At 50.2% G+C, this 19,536-nt stretch overlaps 1 protein-coding gene across 2 annotated transcripts; it reads left to right on the top strand.

The window, feature by feature from the left end:
* The first annotated feature begins 7,901 nt into the window (after positions 1–7,901).
* On the top strand, positions 7,902–16,568 carry LOC119101235 (transcription initiation factor TFIID subunit 7). Of its 2 annotated transcripts, none has more exons than XM_037224538.1 (10): positions 7,902–7,987; positions 10,494–10,579; positions 11,249–11,380; positions 11,775–11,855; positions 12,635–12,799; positions 13,682–13,832; positions 14,197–14,342; positions 14,640–14,757; positions 15,092–15,273; positions 15,841–16,568. In XM_037224538.1, exons 2-10 carry the CDS (start codon positions 10,502–10,504, stop codon positions 15,868–15,870), a joined length of 1,083 nt encoding a protein of 360 aa, XP_037080433.1. In that variant the 5' UTR covers positions 7,902–7,987; positions 10,494–10,501; the 3' UTR covers positions 15,871–16,568. The 2 variants fall into 2 exon arrangements, with proteins under 2 accessions (XP_037080433.1, XP_037080432.1); XM_037224537.1 differs by having other exon boundaries at positions 7,940–8,105.
* Positions 16,569–19,536: the final 2,968 nt, after the last annotated feature.

The raw sequence follows: 19,536 nt of genomic DNA, 5'->3' as shown, positions 1-19,536 counted from the left end.
TGCGACATTCATTTATGATAACAACACTGCGAAAGGTGTCGCTCATCAAGGCCCATGGCCAGACGAGGTCGAGTGATCCATGGGTGTAGTCGTTTGCGGTCTTCGCAATATTTGAAAGGAGAAGACTTCCTCGGTCTTACCATACAACTGTAACGGAGACTTTAAGCGACCATAAAGGGCTATTGTAAAACTGGAGATATTTTAGAACTTACGGTGTCAAGGGCTTTCGTTTGAGTGATGACTGCTCTCTTGAAGCGATGCACCTGCATTGAAGATGAGACTGCCCGCTGATTAGTTGTTACAGATGAGCATGGGTGTCAATATCACAAAAGGATTGGGGGAAGCAGAGTTATGCGATATATGCCCGCTTTGTGAAGTTCAAGGGTAAAAGAAAGCGATTCACTTCAGTTCAAATGTGCGGAAAATAAAACATCCGTAACGCCCATATCTTGTGGAACACACAGCAGACTCATGATGGCATGCACGCAATTATGGAAGAATGAATGGGTCTAGTATGCCCGATGCGAAGATGTGATAGCACTATTTCTTTTAAGCGTGAGTCTTGTTGAGATGTTTACCAGTATGGCAGCCAGGATGGGTTTGATTGAGGTTAACTGTGGGTGATGCCGCAAATCCCATCCATGTTGCTGAGTGCTTCGGAACCGTAAGTTTGTTTTGACAAGCACGTCTTATATAATAAAATAAAGTATGTTTCTTGGGGTTGGCTGCAGGCTGCTTGTCTTGGCAAGGCGATCAGCAGTCTCACTGTCAGGAATGTTTGCGTGGCAGGGTACCTACGCCATTTAAAAATGCTTGCAGGACGTAAGTGACGTGTTGATGTTCCGGGGTGGCCCTAAAGCGTATTGCTGCATACTATTCGCTAGAGATTTTTCCTAACGAAATATCTCAAGATAAGCCTGGGAGTTTATAGTTGACTGGGATTCGCCAACGATGCTGCCAGAATGCTGTCAGCCCGAGCAGTGAAAAATGGTGCTGAATGCGAAGGCATGCTGTATACATAAAAATACAGTTTAACATCCTAATCTCTGGGGAATCAAAATGTCACATATTAGACATTTTTGGAAACAATGATATTTAATGCGACGGAGTGCTATGGACCGAAGCAATTTCAAACATGGCTGCACCCCCCAGTGTAAAGAGGAGGAGGAGGGCGCCGAGGAAGTTCTGTCGTTGCCTTGCGGTCAATCCTCGCATGGAAAATACGCACACTAGAAAGACTAGGGGCCCAGCCTCAGCCCCTATCACCACTACCAAAAGTTCCCGCTCGGCAATCTGTCACTTGCTCGAAGGACCCACGTTCCGGAGCAGCCTCTCAACTAGCTCCAATGCGGTACAGGGTAGCCACCAAGCTCATAGCCCATCAATACCGTATTCAACGCGTTTGACAGAAATCATCATTTAGCGCTGGAAAATGACGAAAGGACGCAAGGAGTAAAACGGCATACTCCTTCATTCGGTACTCGAACATTATGATTTGGTTCTGCGGAGGCACTGCGCGGCTCGCGGCGCATTCATCTGCCTCTGGCCACATAGTGCTTTTTCAATGTGCAAGTACGGTTTTTGTTTGTTTTGTTTGTCCCTGGCGCTCGTTCGGAATATGCACGCCAGGACGATCAGTACGAGGCAGGCCTTTAGAAACACCTACCCCGTCGGAGGCCAAAGCAGTACAAGTACACGGACAGTACAGTGTAGCGCCCTGGGGTCACAATCGTGGCGCCGATGGTGCTAAGAGGCCCATCGGCATGGCGCGCCGACGGCTGGACGCTCGGCGCCCGCACCCCTCAACCATGTGGGCCCAGTGGAGGAATCGGCGACCCTTCGGCGGCTCTCTGAGATCCCCGGCCAATTTTCTTCCTTTTTAGACCTTTTAAGAAAATGTGTTGCGTTTTTTTTAGGAGGAAATGCACCTGCACGTAAGTACTTTTTTATGTACTATATGTCATGTGCCATTTTTTGTGTTTCCGTCCTACTGTCTCGATAAATCGTGCAACACATCGACAGGTTACGACATTTGATGTTTTCTTGTGCATCTGTTAAGGAACGTCAGTTTGTTGTCAGTTATAGGTTGTTGTATAAAAGAATTGATTACCGATAACTTCAATTGAATTAGGGCTGGTGATAAGCTACGTGTTCATGCCATCAATGTCGACTATTCGCTGCTGCTATTTTAGTCATGGCATATCATGTGACCACATTAAACGTAACATTTCCGATAACCATGCTTACGAGGGTCTCTAATAAAAATTTGAGATGAGTTTACGAAATGAATGAGAAAACCCCACTGCGGTCGTTATGGGATCATGCCAATATGTACGTGAATCAGCAGCATTTACTGTCAGTGTATGATTCGGGGCAAACATAGTCAATGGTCTGTTCATTTTGGGAACGACTCGAGTAATACATACATAAGGGTATATGCATAACAGTACAATCGTTTACGGCCTTCGTTCCGAGGGGTGTTACTTGACGATCGACACCAGCCGACTAAACCGACAGCGGCGGTCGTCGAACAATGGCCACCAAAACAGCTCTAGCCGTGTCAAGCACGCCTACCGCGAGTGCTATGTTGCAACCTACAGCCCGCCTTACGGCTACCAGCCGGGGGTTTTCGTAGCAGCTTTTAATACTCGCGCACATCAACACACTTTTTCACTCCCAAAGCCGCACCCGTCCAATCAATTGTTTAAAATCGTCCACTAAATTCGCCACATGACATCGACCCTGCGTCGATCACCGAAGCCTGGTTTCGACGATCGACCCCAAGTTATTATCATTTGATAACGATGCCTAACGACAACATCTTCCGCCAAGGCAGGGCGAGGAAACGCATTAGAGCAGTACTGTAGTTTTCTATTCAATTGGGGGGGGGGGACATAACTTAAATGCGTTGAGAGGAAAGTGAGCCATCCTCGGGAAAACCCCATTTTTGCATTGAAGGTTAGAGTTCTCCCGCTCAGCCCCTCCCCCAGCCTATTTTGTGAAACAACACCACTGGGGTGGAGGCTTACCAACCGTGGCAAGTGAAGCATCGACACCAGGTTACCCCAGCGGCCGGTCTAGGATTCAGGGCTCATTTTCCAAGCAGGGACAAGGCCGGGGTTCGTGATTTACATCGGTCGGGGCCTCTGATTCAATGAAGGAGCCTTTGTCTCGATCCGGGGATTACAATTCATAACAATGATCCCGTATAGCAAGGCATACAGAATCGGTTTGTGGCAGTGTTTGAGAGACCCGCAAAGGGGCCCGAATGCCCCTAGATACCGACGATCTGGTGGGAAAGTACGAAGGGCTGACTGTAGGTCACATTAAGGACCCCGGTCTGAAGGGCCGAGTCCTTAAATGTTAGTCCGACTAGCTGAAGCTCTGGCAGAGTCTTTTGCACCGATTGAAGGAGGGGGTGCCGGTAGTGTCGCACACACACACGCGCCGATTGAAGGCACCCAAAGGCAACGCAGGCCTCTTTTGGTCAGAATCGTCAACAACGAACAATCGGCTCCGTGTTGGTCTGAGCCCTGGGAGCCCATTTCCCGAGCAAGGAAGAGGTTGGAAACCCGCAATTTGCATTGGTCGGGACCCCTGAAACAATGAGGCTCTCGTGCCGGTCAGAGGCCCACAGTGCCTAGCAGAGCAAGGGGCCCCGAGACGGCCAGGGTAACATTTGCTGAACAGGGGGCGGAGGCTGGACCCAGAATGCTAGAGGGCCTCTTGCGTTGACCAGGAACTTCTGGCAATGTTAGCGAATGTAATAATTTCCGATGGGAGTCCACAATGAGACAATGAAAGGCCACGTTTCAGTCGGGGGTTTCATTACAGAGCGGGGAGCCCTCCATCGCATTTCAGCCAAGGGGCAGTATGCTAAACCAGAGTCTCTGTGCCAATTATTGGACACCCGCGTCGACTAGGGATCGTGATCTCATAGTGGTCTCACACAAAACCCGTCTCTACCTCTCGATAATCTCGATATTGGTCTCACTGTATGTGGCTGGCTCGACGAAAATATTCTTCTTGGCCTTGTTTTTTTCGCACGGCCTATGGGGGGCGGGATTTGAATGACATTGCTTTTGCATCATGCGTCCCTGATTGGCGATGAAATAGTCTGCAAGGAATAGTTTGCACATTTTCGATGGCGTTTAGCTAAAAAACCGGAGGGTTTTAATTCTTAAGAAGGGCAGGGCTGCGAACTGCACATAATAATCTTCAAAACGACTATTTCAGTTCAAAACCCCATCTAGATGTATAACACTTCCGTTAAGCCCCTTCAACGCTCTTCTCACCTCCCCCTCCTCGCCTCCAGTACATACGAGCAAAGAAGGGAACACTGGGCCAATGAAATGCAGCTAGCGTTTGAACTGCTCGTGCAGTAAGTCCTAAACGCATCGCCATCTGTCTACTATCTTGGACGGGGGCGTAAATTTTGCATGTTAAATTTTGAGAATGTGCTCCGGACAGGTCAAAAGTGCCGAGAACAAGAAAAGGTATTTTATGTTTGCTTATCTAGCCTCACCACCGGACCAGTTCGCGGTGCCGTGAAGGTTGATCCGTTCCAATTATAAATATATTAATGACACAGGTGAACATGCTCCCGGAGCACCTTCTAAACCAACGAATTGGCATCCTGAAACATTCAAAGGTATGTCTTACCGAAACATTGCCGTTTTCGTTCGCTCACTGGCCACCTCCTAATACCAGCAAACGGACCGATGCCTCGCGGCTTACGGAGACTGCAACGCCAGGCATCGGGGTTTTTGTTCGAAGTCCGCTCTGGTCAATGCTCTGCTATGTAATGATTCCACTGCTCGGATCCGAACGAAGGTTGAACTTTCCCACACGAGCATGGTCGATGAAGAGCCAGCTCAACCAGCATCACTTTTACAATCAACGTGTGTTGCTCGTGGCATTGACATTAAGGTCGTTTCACATTTGCCATATGTTGGAGCTGAAGCGGGTTAGGGTCGCTTACCCTTCGGTGGCACAACAGCTTGGATCAGTGTCTTCCAGAAGTACAGCTGGCTCGCAAGGCATATTTGATGAGGTAAGCGGAAAAGGAATGTGCCTGAGCGTTTTGGGGAAAGGTTGAGAACCACTTTCTAAAATGACGTGGGGATGAGTGCCTATGTTTTGCTTTACATTACCTGAAACGCACATGTTTTTAGATGGAATTTTGGTATGTTGAAAAGCTTCATGTAAACGGAATACAATGCCAGATACACTGCGAGCATTATTCCTGTGAATACATGAATATATGCACCAAAGGCGCATAACAGACTATATATGATATATGTACGGAAGCACCCAGTGATGAACTGTGCTCTTATTTCAATTTTCAGTGCGCAAGAGAAAGGTACAACTGCACCCATTAAGCTTCACAAAACAAGTGCGTTCACACGGAAATGATGCAAACTACTAGGCTTCCATATGCCATTGCTGTGACTACGGACATGATGTGATAAAAATATGCAGCAAGCGTAGCTTGTGTGTGTATATATATATATATATATATATATATATATATATATATATATATATATATATACGTATATATATACGTATATATATATATACGTATATATATACATATATATATATACGTATATATATACGTATATATACATATATATATATGCATATATATATATATATATATATATATATATATATATATATATATATACGTATATATATATACGTATATATATATATACGTATATATATATATACGTATATATATACATATATATATACGTATATATATATACGTATATATACATATATATATATATGCATATATATATATATATATATATATATATAGAGCCAGCAACATAGTGGACTATATCCGAGAAGCTGTGCGTACCTGTCCCCTTGTGGCGACTTCCATGACTCGGCCCGCCAAATCACTTTGAGGAGTCAACATCCATCATAGCGGGACACTGGTGTACAGGCTACCACTACAAAAAAGCGACCGCAATATTGTGATGCAAGTTGTATAAAACCAGCATTATATACTGGTCCACAAAAATACAACAGCAAGTAATCCCGCAGACAGATGCAGCATTGCGGTATTGGTCTTTTCCTCCGTCAGCAGCATTGAGGGCAGTAACATAGTGCTATTGACAAAAGAATAATACGAACTCCTCCAGGAGTGCATGCTGCAGCTTTCGTTCATCGAACACATTACGCAACACATAGGTGTTGTCACTGGGCTTAGCTCCTTCACAGGAAACGATAGTCTGACAATAGAAGCACCAAAATGATAGTGGTAGCTGGTGATATTGTTGAATGAGGAGGTGAGCGCGAAGGGGGCGGAGGCGGGACACACCGGGCCGGTGGAAAAGGTCATGGTCTCTTGGGCTCTCTCTGGGTCTTACCGCGGGAGAGAGCGGCCAGACCGAGGGCGAGACAGACCAAGTACGAGGGGTTAACACTGAACGCGAGGGGCCGATCAAGACAGCGCGGAGGCGTCGGTATTCCTAAGATCGTTCGGTGCCCATGCTGGACACCCGGCCACAAGTGACGTCAGCTCCTCGCGCGTCTGAAGTCCAAGCCCAAGCTTAATCCCACACCAACTTGAAGGGATTCAGTTCCGTTCCGTGGTAGTTCTCCTTTCTGACATAAGTGGCTGGAATTGGTGGTAGCGCAACGACCAGACCGAAACCCACCAACGTCTCACTTTCTTCCTGCGTTATCAGTGATCCATCAGTAAGGTACCATGGTGTTGCGCGGGTTCATAATCGTCGTTCAACCGTATATACCCGCATATGGGCAATCACATTAAGAAATTCTGACCTACTAGGCAGCTGCATTCGTTCTTATGCAATATAAGGGCGGAAGATTAATCCAACGTTTAAACACGACTTGTGCAACTCACCATAGTCACGTATTTCCGCGGTGTGACCGCACATACAGATGGTTCGATAAAACGAGGCAACACGTATGCATCGCACGACGGCTGGGGTAGTGACAACACCATCCAGCTTCACAACGCACTGCGTCACTTAGGCTGGGCGGTGTGGCGATGTCTGACCAGCCTGAGTCGGGTGTGGGTTGTCAATATTTTTAACGTGTCAATTCGATATTTTGCGTGTTTTCACACTCCCGGATCGGGCATCACTGACTGTTGCTCCTTCCCTCATGCGAGATTGACTAACGAATGTTGAGCCGGGTGGCGGTAAACCCAGGATTTAGGCGCCTCGGGGCCGGCCAATCGATTGGGCAGCTGAAATGTCAGGGTTCAGGGTCATAGGACAACATATAAACTGCCAATAAAACGTGCGTGCGGAGATCTTCGGAGGATACGGATACTGATAGCGTAAATTTGTATTCACATCACGCACATAGAACTTGACTCCTTTGCAACCTTATCACTGAGTACCGTACAAGCGAGAGGTTACGACGCGAGGCAATATCACCGCCGTTAGCACACTACTTATCCACACTCAGCGTGATGGCTTCAGCTGGCACCCGTTAGTATGGCTTTTGCGGTGCTTACAGCGTACTTAGCTACGTGCGATGTTTCCACCAAGAGTCACATGATGCTGTGATTAAGCATCCGTACGAGAAACTTGGGTGGATCCCAAACAGGGGACGGTTCAAAATAAATCGCAGTGCGCTACATAGCTACGCAACCAACTACTCCACCATTTGCCACGACGATGTAGTATTTTATAATAGTACGCTACGCCTACACGCACAACTCAGCAATCGTCCCTCCCCCCCCCCCCCCCCCCACCCTGAATTTGTCTCCAAAGCCAAGAAATCAGCACCGCAATACGGCCTGTTCGCCGGGTCCTCAGCAAAATTATGGAAATTTCTAGACCAGCAGGATGCCACGAAATACCCTCACAAGTCTGTAGGCAAAAATTCTCTATCGACTTGGAAACCAAAATACTCAAAGGAGCCCAGCTTGACGCCTTTGCTTCAAACACCGCTAGAAGCGAACGGATAGTGGGATCCCTAAGGTGTTAAGGTGAAGCGTTGTATTGCCCTGGGTGGGGCATGGCTTAGCGCATTGTCCCCATAAGGATTACCATTGACGCTGTGTAGTTGCGGGGCGTTTTGTAAGGTGACGGCTGCGCCAACTACAGGTGATTTTTTAAGTTTTGTGGGATATGATGCAAATTGTTGCCCCAATATTTTGACCCTTTTTGTGGCCAGGTGCATGGAGGTTGTGGTCGTGTCTCGGACTTTCATCATGAGCTAGTTCTTGAGGGTGTGAGTGTGGTTTTCTAGTTTCCATTACTTTTTCAAACAAAATTTGGCGGTTCTTCAAAAAGCAGTTCTTTCAGGACAACAATTCACTCTGTTTTGTAGCTGGTCCTGGTTTGTTTTGTATCTAATCTTGCTCTGTTTTGTAGCTTATCATGCTCTGTTTTGTAGCTAATCTGAGCCCTAATTTAACTACATTATTTCCCGTGTATATGTCCTTTTCAGGTACCGGGTCTGCTGCAATATTTTGGGGAGTATGCATGCTTTATTTCTCTACGTGTGTATTGGAGCTCGGTTACCCAAATTTGGGATATTAGCATATGGCAGCATACAGTCAGGTATTTGTAGTAGAGTTTTTCAGTTGCCTGGCCTGCATTGATAAACATATACCCCTCTGCAAACATAATCTTCCAAGCTCCATGGGAAGAATTCCTCTATTGGTAGAAGTGTATGTGGTGTGAAACCATACATGTCAAAGCAAGTGTCAAAGCAAGAAACTTATTTTGCAAAGTATTTGTTCAATGGAGAACTAAGTATGCATTAATAACAGTAGCTCTACCATTACCAGTCACTCTGTTATATGAGGGCACCATACTGAAATATTATAATTCAATACACTGCTGGTATAACAGATAGCTATGTTCATCTGCTATGGAAATATATGAAATTACTGTAGTTACTGATTTGCCGGTCTCTAAAAGGTGGTAGACCACTGAAAATCAACAAGATATATCCCTAGCTGAATATCTGCCACAAGGGACCACAAGCTATCCCTAAATGATCTGAGCCATCCTGTTGGAGGATTTCTGCCCTAAAATTTCCAAAGCCTGCTCAAAGTACCAAGTCTTGCCCCAGCCCTACCTGGCCATGTGATGGCCAACCTTATGAGATGGCCAAATTCTACTGTATTTTGCAGTCGGGCTTATTTGTAAGATGAAGAGAGCACCTGTCTTTGGACTTCCTAAAAGCTAGGATGGCATAGGACAATCAGGCAGTCATGTAGCAGTATATTAAAATAAGGTGGTGTTTCAAAAGTTATAGTAGCTCAGTTCCTAGTGTCACAAAAATTTAAAAACAAAATATTCAGGTTTCACTCTGCTTTTTTGGGATATCAGGTTTCATTATACTGCCAGCAGCATCTTCTTTTTTGTCCACACCTGTTTGATTGAGGGGATTTATGATACCAGAGCTGGTGATTATCAGCAGATGTGTGAACCATAGCCCAGAGGTGTGGGTTTACTGAATAAGTTGGGGGGGGGGGGGGGGAGAGCAGTGAAAAATGTCCAAACCTGTCCCCCCAATGCATTGAAAACCAGGCTTCTCTCTGGACTTGGCCCAGACTTCTCAAAGTCTAGATGGAGAGTCCTCAACTGAAGAGGAAGCTACACCCCTGCCCTGGCCTCACCATATGATCACCAAATCCTGGCTAAGCAGCATCATTTGGTGGCAACAGTTGAATCTGCCACAGTGTTCAGCACTGTCTGCCCTGCCCTTTACCATATTTGACATTGAGCAGCCACTGTGACTGGCCATAGGCCATCCCTCTCAGGGGGTGAATTGAGAGCCTTCCATATGGTATATATCTAGCATATTTTATGGTGAATCTTTACCCCTGCCTTAACTTCACAGTGCTATGCCCCAGTGTCAAGTCACAAAATGCTCACAATGAGTGTTGAACCTTCCCCTGTAGATAACATATACTGTGCAACCTGAAAAAATTTAACCCCAAAAGAATTGTGTAATTATAAGCCAAACTGGTTTCTGTGGCTTGGTGTTTGAACAATAATTTCTTCAGTGTTACTCTACATTGGTGTTATTGTTTAAGTCTGTGTTTAATTATGCATTATTAATTGCTATGTAGTATATGTAAAGTGCATTGTTTTATGACATAGGAAATTGACTAGTGCAGGAATGCAGCACATTGTAGCTCCTAGTCCTTTTTGTTGCCTTCAAAGTGGTGGCCCAGGACACATATACAGCCCATTGTTTTTGTTCCATGTGCTCATGTTGATCACTACCTGTGTTCCCCACTTCCTCATGGTGTCATCTCCCCTTTGTCCCATGGATGGGCTAGGAGCCAGGTGGCTTTAACTGGTCAGCTGTGCTACGGGCACAAACATGAATGTAACTTCTTTTACATGATTGCACTTGACTTATGTTACAAGCCAAACAATTGGGTGATGTGGCATGCCAGGAAATTTTTACAGATCCATTACACAAAGCAAATATAGTTCCTAAGTGCAGCACTGATTGTGATGATTTGACAGCTTCCAGGATGAATAAGAGCAACCGTCCACCCGGGTCCGAGCCTCCAGTGGAGCTAGAGAATCAGTTTGTTCTCCGCCTCCCACCAGTAAGTTCCATGTGTTATCAACAGCTGTTTTGCCTTTGATTGCTGCCCATTGCTTGTGTCTTGAAAGGAAATGTGTGGAAATTGGAAAAAGGAAATTGAATAATCACTAGTTTTTAAGTACAGCTTTGTACACTTTGTGTGTAGTTCAGCTGGACTTTTCCATTACACTTGCTACACTTTTCCATCCAGATTGAATGCCTTGGCATGAAACACAACCAACTTGACAATAATTTCTTTAGGATGTGACATGATAATGGGATGGATGGTATATGTATATACTTTACACAGGACATTTGCTCAGTAAAATAATGACTATGTGTGCCACTGTTTTGTATTGATCCAAAGGCCAGATGTGTGGGTGTGAAGAGGGTCAACTCTGGTCACTAGAAAAAACACTTCAAAGAAAGGGGAAAGATAACCTGTATACCCCAGGTACATGAGGAACTTGTATCCCAGCTGGTCTGGCCGTAGCACTCGTCCCCTTGCCTATCAGCCTGGACGAGGTGACTCCGAAATAGGGGCTGGCGCGGGGTTGGGCTCACACTGAACAGTCGGCCACGCACGTCACATGGAATCAACAGACCCGCTGCGGAATCACGCAGCCAGCACCAGCCGTGACCCGCGGGAGTGACGTGTCGGCTCACTACGGGCGGTGTCCGCCGTCGGCAGGTGCCGGCCCAGAGCCTGCGACACGCCATCCGCGAGGGCATGTCCAACATCAAGGACCGCCTGTTCATCAGCATGGAGTCGGACATGCGGCGCGGCACGGTGCGCTTCGACAACTGGTACCTGCCGGCCAAGGTGAGGCGACCTTCACCAGCTGGCCGAGCTGACACAGCCAGTGGAGAGGGCCGACGTCGCTGTCGGAGGACATGGCGCGGATGGGAGTCGGCTGAGGGTCCGAGTGTGTTCACTTGATGAGGATATGAGAAGGGAGAGATCATTAGGTTGGTTGGTTAGTTCATATATGCGTGCTTCCAAGCAATATCTTCAGAAATGTTCCGCGGGCCAAGGCCATATGCTGAGTAGAGAATGGTCAACTGGCCTGTGTCATCAGGCCGATCGAATAGTTGCCTGGACTAGATGAATTGTCATGCAAGTGGTTTGGGTGAAGGAGACACCCAATTAGCAAATGTTTTGCTGATTGCTGGTGGTAGCCTTTTTTGAATGACCAATACCCATGATTCTGTTTCAGATTGTCGATGTGCCAACCATGACAGAATCATATAAAACTATCGACGGCAAAAACTTCTACAAAACGGCAGATATCTGTCAGGTATGTCCACTTATGCAGGATCTGCGCAGCACTTCAGTTTGTGGCATCCATTTTCCGTTAAAGACGATTGCGTTTTCTGGATTTCTACGGACGGATTTTGCATACTCTGCATGTGATATGTGACAATGCCATATACACTGTCAAGGGCCCATGCAGTAATCGTGCGAATTAGTGGTGGAATTATGTGGAGTCAGATTTTATCCAAAACACTTGGCCCAGGTGTAATGTAGACATAGTGTTGTTACGCGTCTTCATTAATCATGTGAGGCACTTATCACCTCCTTGTTAGGGATTAACGATCGTAGATCATCTTGGTCGCGTAGTACAATGGCGGAAAATGCTGAAAAGTTTGTGGCAAGTGCGTTAAATGGCATCATCCAATTTCAAAATTGTTAGATCATAACCGTGTCAAGGGAGGTTGGCGTGAGCGCCCAGGCTCGTCATAAACCTTTTCTAGCCACGGCGCAACGCCTTGTCGTCAGCCAAGGCCACATTTTATCTGGGGGTTCGAATATCACGCCAGCTACATTACAATTAAACGTAAAGGGAGATCTTGCCAGCATTTTTACAGCGCTGCAGGCATGGGTGTTTTGCCCCCTCCCCATTCATCATTTTTGGTGGCTGCAGCCAACCTTCTGTCAGTTTTGTGCTGTTTTTTATGCGTGTCTCTGCACCTGTCATCTGTTTGTGCCATGTTTAATTGAAAAGCATCCTACATGCCAGCTAGTTGCGTTACTAGCAGGATGTGTCGGTCTTGCTACATGCCTCCCTGCTTGCAGATGATGTTTTGCAAGGAGGATGACGACGCCTCCGATGAGGAATCGCCCAACAAGAAGCGCCGGGACCCGAGTAAGGTGGAGAAGAAGTACCTGTACCCGCACGGCCTGACGCCGCCCTTGAAGAACGTCCGCAAGCGACGCTTCCGACGCACGCTGAAGAAAAAGGTGATGCTCCTGCTGCCCGGAAGCTCTTCCTCAGCCGCCTGCATGCCATGGAGGGCCTTGTGCCGATGACTTCGACCCTAGTTTGTAGTAGTCAGTAGTTGTTGATAGGTAATATTTGGTAACTTATAGCGCTCGGGGAATGTGACGGCGGCCTTTCCGCCCCCGTCGGCTGGCACACCGGAGCGATTTTTGGAAACTGATGATCGCGAATCATTGCTGGTATTAACATGAAACTTCGCTATTCTTCGGTGCTTTCCCTCTCCTTGATTTCTTCGGGCATGAGCTGCATTACGTCAAATTAAAGTGCCTATGTTTTATTTGCCATTGCAGTTTTGTGGTGCACTCGGCTGCTAAGGCTATGTGGCGTTGTTCACCTCTCACCCTGGCATGAAGAGCTGGCACCGCGGGGAATCGAACCCCTTACTTCGGGTTTCTCCGGCACGCAGTTTAACAACTGAACTACTGATATCTGTTTTTCTTGTGGCCAAGTAGTTCGAAGTTTCGCTCCTCTTCGATAGCGTGCCAAAGCTCAGTGTATGTCTGCCTGTGATTACCCCCCCCCCCCCCCCCAAGTCAAACAGGTCACGTGAAGGCCCTTTTCGATCTCTCCATATACATACAGCACTATTGCACAGTTGGTGCGGTACCCAAGTGTGATGGCGCCGCTCGTTCTCACGCGGCGCCCCGTCCGACCAGTTCGTTGAGGTGCCCGAGTGTGATGGCGCCGCTCGTTCCCACGCGGCGCCCCGCCCGGCCAGTTCGTGGAGGTGCCCGAGTGTGATGGCACCGCTCGTTCTCACGCGGCGCCCCGGCCGGCCAGTTCGTGGAGGTGCCCGAGTGTGATGGCGCCGCTCGTTCTCATGCGGCGCCCCGTCCGACCAGTTCGTGGAGGTGCCCGAGATCGAAAAGGAGGTGAAGCGCCTGCTGCGCATGGACAACGAGGCGGTGCACGTGCGCCACGAGGTGGTGGACGAGGAGAAGAAGAAGGATGAGGCGGGCGGCTCGACCCTGGCCACCATCAAGGAGGAGCTCGGTACGCGTCATGCCCACGGCTCGGCGCGCTCTTAGGGCCCTGCCTTGTCGTGGTCAGGGCCAAACCCGGAAGGCGTCGGCTGGTATTAGGTGTTTCACTTGTGATTTGCCCAGCACCGCAGTGGCTGTATGATGACGCAGTGAGTTACGATCGTATTCGCTACGGCACAATGGCACCCGTCGCCATCAGTATTGACGCCATGCAGAGCATGACGAGCGTATTCCTCATGAAGTAACAGCCATTAAGCTCCCCTCGGCCGTTCCACTCGGCCCTGACGTGCTGCTGAGACGACTTAGAACTCTTAGAAACTCTGACCGCTGTATGCGTGTGTGTGCGTGTGTAACGGTCGCCTGCTGGCTGACAGGCGAGCATGACATATTCGGGGAGGAGCTGAGCGACAGCGACGAGGAGGCCGACCGCAGCTTCAACCGGCTCGATGACCCGGAGGACTCGGCCATGTCCGAGTCCAAGTTCTCGGGCGGCGAGTCCACCAACATGTCCAACACCATGGTCAGTCCGCCGTGGTGCCGGATGCTCTCAGTTACCTGTGCTGTTCACTCACGCTTGTTGCGACGCTACGGGACGGTGGTAATGAACAGATATATTCTTGGTCGTAACGGTACGTGGCTGCCCACAATAACGCAGCGACCGTTTCCCACAAAGCCCGTCATCGATCGCTTAGCGCCCCACAATGACTTCAGCCCTCGCTGCTTTCTTTCCGCTCCCTACTTAACATCGCGCCGTGGCACATCTGTGCCCTGCCCGTGAGGGGGCGGCGCCGCTGGACCGAGCCCCTGTTCGCCTCAGGACACCACGGCGGACCAGAACCAAGTGAAGACAGAGTTCGACAGCAGCATGTTCCCGCACACGGCATCGCCGGCCAAGTCCACGCCGTCGCCGTCCCTCTCCATCAAACGCGAGTACTGTGAGTGGAACGGATGTGGAGTGTCGCCTTTTCAAGTCAGTCAGTTTGGACTGCGTGGATCAGTGGTGTCTTTCCTTCTGGTTTTAGCTTTGATCTCTGCTATTTTCAGAGGTCTTTGGTCCCGTCTGATGCTGAAGACAGGCCCCTAGCTGTCGGCAACCGCGCGTGATCGTGACGCATTCCGCGGCTCTTTCCACCCTGTGTGCATTGAAGTGGGTCTTACACAGGATCGGCAAGACTAACCCCTGCAATAAACAGGTTTTGCCCCGGATCCTCTCGCTGACCCTGACCGTGCGCCGTCGCCTCTGACGCGACCCTGGCCGTGCGCCGGTAGCCGACTCGCCATCGGACGTGGATGAGCAGCTGGAGCAGCTGCAGAGGCGCATCTCGGACGTGCAGGCGCAGCGCGAGGCGCAGGAGGCCGAAATGGCCGGCATCGACAACCAGGCGCTGCGCCAGCGTTTCCGCGCCATGGTCGATGATCTCGCCAACATGGAGGCCGACTACCGGCGGCAGGTGTGTGAAGTGCAGCCGGTAGACGCTGCCGACAGGTGGCGTCAGTGTGGTGTCGCTAGCCTGTTTTTAAGGCTAGTTCGGCTGTACATTGTCGTGCCTGGATGTTGTAATCAATGTGGTTGTTACCTAATTGGTGGTTGCAATTTGCTGTCTGTGTGTTTTTGCCATGGGTGCTTCAATTTGCAAAGCGGCGGAGATCTGGCTATTGTGGAGCCAACATGTGGGTTCATATCCCAGAGATGGCGCTTGCGTGAGACGTCAGTGGCCATCGGCCAGCAGCGGACCAAGGAGGCTGGCGCGAGGCGACAGTGCCATCACATGACGTACCGTGTACATATTTCAACAAATCGAAATGGACGTGCTCTTGCGGAGTTTGGGTTTGGTCTTTGCAACGACGTATGCTTTGTGAGAACTCGTTTTACCAGACCACTTCGGAAAGACATCCGATCAGATGTTTTCCTTCCCCTTTTGGATACCCTCTCTGAACCGATATTAAAGATTTCCGCTCTGTCATCGTTTCTCGGTTGTCAAAAGCGACCAAAAACATCCCGTATTTGTTTGTTTCAGTACGAAGAGCTTCTCCGACAACGGATATAGATGGCAGTTGGGCTTGCGCCGGGTGGCGCAGCACAACAGACGCTGCCTTCCGTGCGCTGGCGCTGGCAGACCGGAGGGAAGCCAGACCTGGCAGCCGACCCGGTCTTCAAACGCCATCGTCGACGCATCTTCATTCGAGCGCCTCGTGCCCCGTGGACGCCTGGGAGCTCCGGCTATCCGCGTGCGTGTGCGTCGCTTGCGATCGTTCCTCACTGGCATTCGTGAAGAGCTGGGGGTTCTTCAGTGGTCCACTCGTGAGCCCCTGGCTTGTCATATGCTATCGTGAACATGATCCATCCCTTTATTCGCTCTCGCACATAACGAAAGAGCAGTTGAGGTATTACCAGTGCAGTGGTTTATGTGGGGCGGTTGGACAGCTGCGTGCCGCTTGTCAGCGTCTGCCCCGTCACTGTCGGTCACTTCCAGTGCGTGGCTCTTGTCGGTTGGCATGGCTCGGCTAGTCCAGTTCACCAGACAGGACAGCTCTGTGTAGGTCAGGGCCAGCTGGTGCCGTGTCAGTGAGGTGTGCTCGTGCGCCGGCGATGTGTGTCAGGAAACAGGTGCGTGGTTTTCGCTGTACGCTGGGCACGCACATGACGCACGCTCACATGTCCTGCCCGCACTTGGTCGTGCTGCATCTCCCAGCGGCCGGATGGTGCGCACCTGATCAGAAGATGTGGTTCAGTGCGGCAAACCTCTTGCTGCCACAGACTGGATGATCAACGCATCACGCAAGGATTTGCGGCCACGTGGATACCGGCGCATTTAAATCCCGTGCCGATACAAGGACCTAAGCGGCCATGATAACATGGGTGGCTGGATTCGCTCTATAGAGAGTGTCCTCGTCCAGGAGACAAGGTGCATCGCTTTGTGCTGAATGGTCGATGACTGGGGCGGTTGGATTCACTCAGCGCTGTGCCCCGTCCGGGAGACAGGGTGCATCACATTACACTCAAGCTATTGTCCATATACACGTGTCCATTGTCACATCCAGGCTCGATTCGGCCGCCCGTCCGTCCCTTCCTTCGGGTGCTGGGCTTCTGGAGTCGACACGCATGAGAGCCGCCGTTCACGCTGGCTAAGCGGCTCTGCGGTTCTCACGTAAATGTGATTATGCCTCGTGAGCCACGGAGTGTGCCGGCTTCTGCACAATAAAGCAGACGCCTACGTAAGTCTGTGACGCTCCCAAGGTCTCGGCAGGTGGTCCAGAAATGCTTTTCGAAAGTGGCCAGATCTAGATGGCCTGGGAACGGTGGAGCAAACGTGACCAGGGCCAGCGTGGGCCACCGTTCACTGCGGCTGGATCCCGGGCTTACAGTGGCGAGAAGACTATGGCGCCTGTGACTTGATGAAATACCGACGTGTTATCATGTAACGCTCAATCAATAGATTGAGCGTTACATGATTCGCAATTTACGCTGCATCTGCACGGGGCATCTTCCTGAACCTGCATTATAACCATGGCAGTCTAAAATACTTAATTCAGTTCGAAACCACTCCTGTAGATTCGGCGTACTAATTGACATGACAGCAGGTTGCAAGCTGGAGGGTTCACGCTTCCCAATTTTCTCAAAATGGAACGGGTATCCCGAATTTTGTGCGTACAATGCACGTTTTTCGGGTTATCCGGTTCAGAAATGTCACTTTCAGTTCAGGATATCTTCGGACTGCAATTTGACCCTCAATTCTGCTTACCCCTCCCCTATCTTGGACGCTTACCTCACCCATGACTGTACCAAAAGCGCTCGCTCCGCTTCGGGCCCAGTAATTTTTGCGGCATCATTAAAGTGATGGCACGTGTCGCCCCCAGCTGCGATCCGTATCCGCGTATCCGTATCCGTGCTGCCTCCGCGCCCGATCTATCAGCGCCGCGTCACATGGACCGCCGCGGTGGTCCGACCCTGCGGCCGCCCCTCGCGGCGGCGGCGGCTCCTTGATGCAGACCGCGTCCGGGTCGGAGAGCAGCGCGTGCGTGACCCCATGACCTTGGCGCGCGCCGGCTGCTACAGATTCGTCGGCGGTCCGCCTCGCGCTGTGATTGGCTCGGGCGGAGACGGGTTGATGGACAAGGGGCGCGACCTCACCGTGTCCGAGAGGCATTGTCCGCCGCCGCTGACTGCGCGTAGGGCAGCTTGTCGTGCAGACGGTGCGACCTTGTCATTGCGTCGCCTTGCTTCCGCCTTGACGCTTGGGATTTCAGCCGCTGCCCATGATTACACTGCCGACGCCTCTACAGACGGTGCGGCTGATTTGCCTCAGCCGCCTCGGCTTCACGTGAGCCACGTGCTTCAGTCGGTCGACGGAGCCTCTACTCTGCGTCTGGTCCCAGGCCAGGGGCTGAGTCAGGCTGCGACGTTTGTCCATCGGATCGGCCTGGGCGCCGGGGTGATGACGAGGATCGAACGGCCCGCGGTTAAAGCTCACGAACCGCCCCCCGCAGACGGCCGGGGTTCGTAACTGCGCCGGCCGTGAGCGCGCGTCACCATGGCGTGACGTCCGGTCTGGGACGCCCACTTCTAGCGCATTCTCGGGACAATAACGCGTCAGGACCGCGTGCCGTCCAGCACGGGGCGCCCGGAGGCGGATGAATGGCAAGCCTTGTTTGAAGGCCCTCCTCAGTCGTTTACCGGTTGTTTAATGACACCTGGGTGCGGCACAGTGCAAGTGGTTATGTTCCACGCTGGCAATACTTTTACATCGATTTGAAACCTGCTGGTGTTACGCTCGTGGAGCTATAAAGTCCGTACGAAACGCCCGTTTTGTGGGTGCGTGGGATTGGTAAGCCCATGGACGTCGCCACAGACCGGTGTCAAATGGCGCCTCGACATCAACTTACCGTGCGACGCGGCTTTGTCGGCATGCAGGCTTTCAATTAACCAATGTCCTGAACACTCAGCACTCAGTTTATGTGCCGATGCAGCAAGATAGGCCTTGGAGGACGGACAGTATAACGTCTTTTTATACAATGCTTTCAACGCCAGACAATTGGACGACCTCCAGGGGCCGTGTTTTGTACATAATGTTTTAACAACTGGCATGCGGCCATTTAGAACTGATTGGGGCGAGGGCAGCTGTATGCGGTTATGACGCTCAAGGCAGCATCAGAAACAAACGAATAAGTTCTGAGGACCTTGTTTTGTTTAAGAGGCATTTGTGTGACACCAGTTGACGTCTGCTATCCGAAAATCTACGTTGTTGTTTCCGAGATGTTTGTTCTGCAGTCATGCACACGTGCAGCCACGGCTCGGTGACGGTAGCAGCTGGCCACGTAAAGTGGGCGTGCTGCCAGGCCAGCAGGGCTGCGTTATTGCATCGGGCGTCGGACCGGATCCCACAAGCGCAGCGCCATCGGTGCGTGCAAACATAGGCATCGCGATGGTTCAACTTGGAAACACGAAATTTGTTTAAAAAACTCCGAAACGCGTGTTGAAACCCGCTTCACGGTTCAGCGACGACGGCTCACAGCCAAAAAGGATTGACGCATTTACCCTGGGAAAAGAACGACAATCGTGTGGGCAATAGTGAGAATTGATGTGTTCGGCTGCGCACGTGCGCTCGTGCACAAACAGCACACCGACGGTGAGGAGTCTTGGAAATTCGGCGACCAGAGCAAACGACTGCTCGAAACCGACTGTACCGTGAAGGTGTATGTTCTGTCAACGAATC

This window comes from Pollicipes pollicipes, unplaced genomic scaffold (assembly GCF_011947565.3).
Source record: "Pollicipes pollicipes isolate AB1234 unplaced genomic scaffold, Ppol_2.1 Scaffold_4881;HRSCAF=5763_pilon_pilon_pilon, whole genome shotgun sequence".
Lineage (NCBI taxonomy): Eukaryota > Metazoa > Arthropoda > Thecostraca > Pollicipedomorpha > Pollicipedidae > Pollicipes > Pollicipes pollicipes.
Note: the sequence above shows the minus strand (reverse complement) of the source record. Positions and strands in the feature narration are given on the sequence as shown.

Excerpts from the sequence above, each read along its gene's own strand:
- LOC119101235 (XM_037224538.1), top strand. The coding sequence starts at position 10,502 with ATGAATAAGAGCAACCGTCCACCCGGGTCCGAGCCTCCAGTGGAGCTA. Across the intron at positions 13,833-14,196 it reads CACCATCAAGGAGGAGCTCG|GCGAGCATGACATATTCGGG; the intron begins GTACGCGTCATG and ends GCTGGCTGACAG. Across the intron at positions 15,274-15,840 it reads AGGCCGACTACCGGCGGCAG|TACGAAGAGCTTCTCCGACA; the intron begins GTGTGTGAAGTG and ends TGTTTGTTTCAG.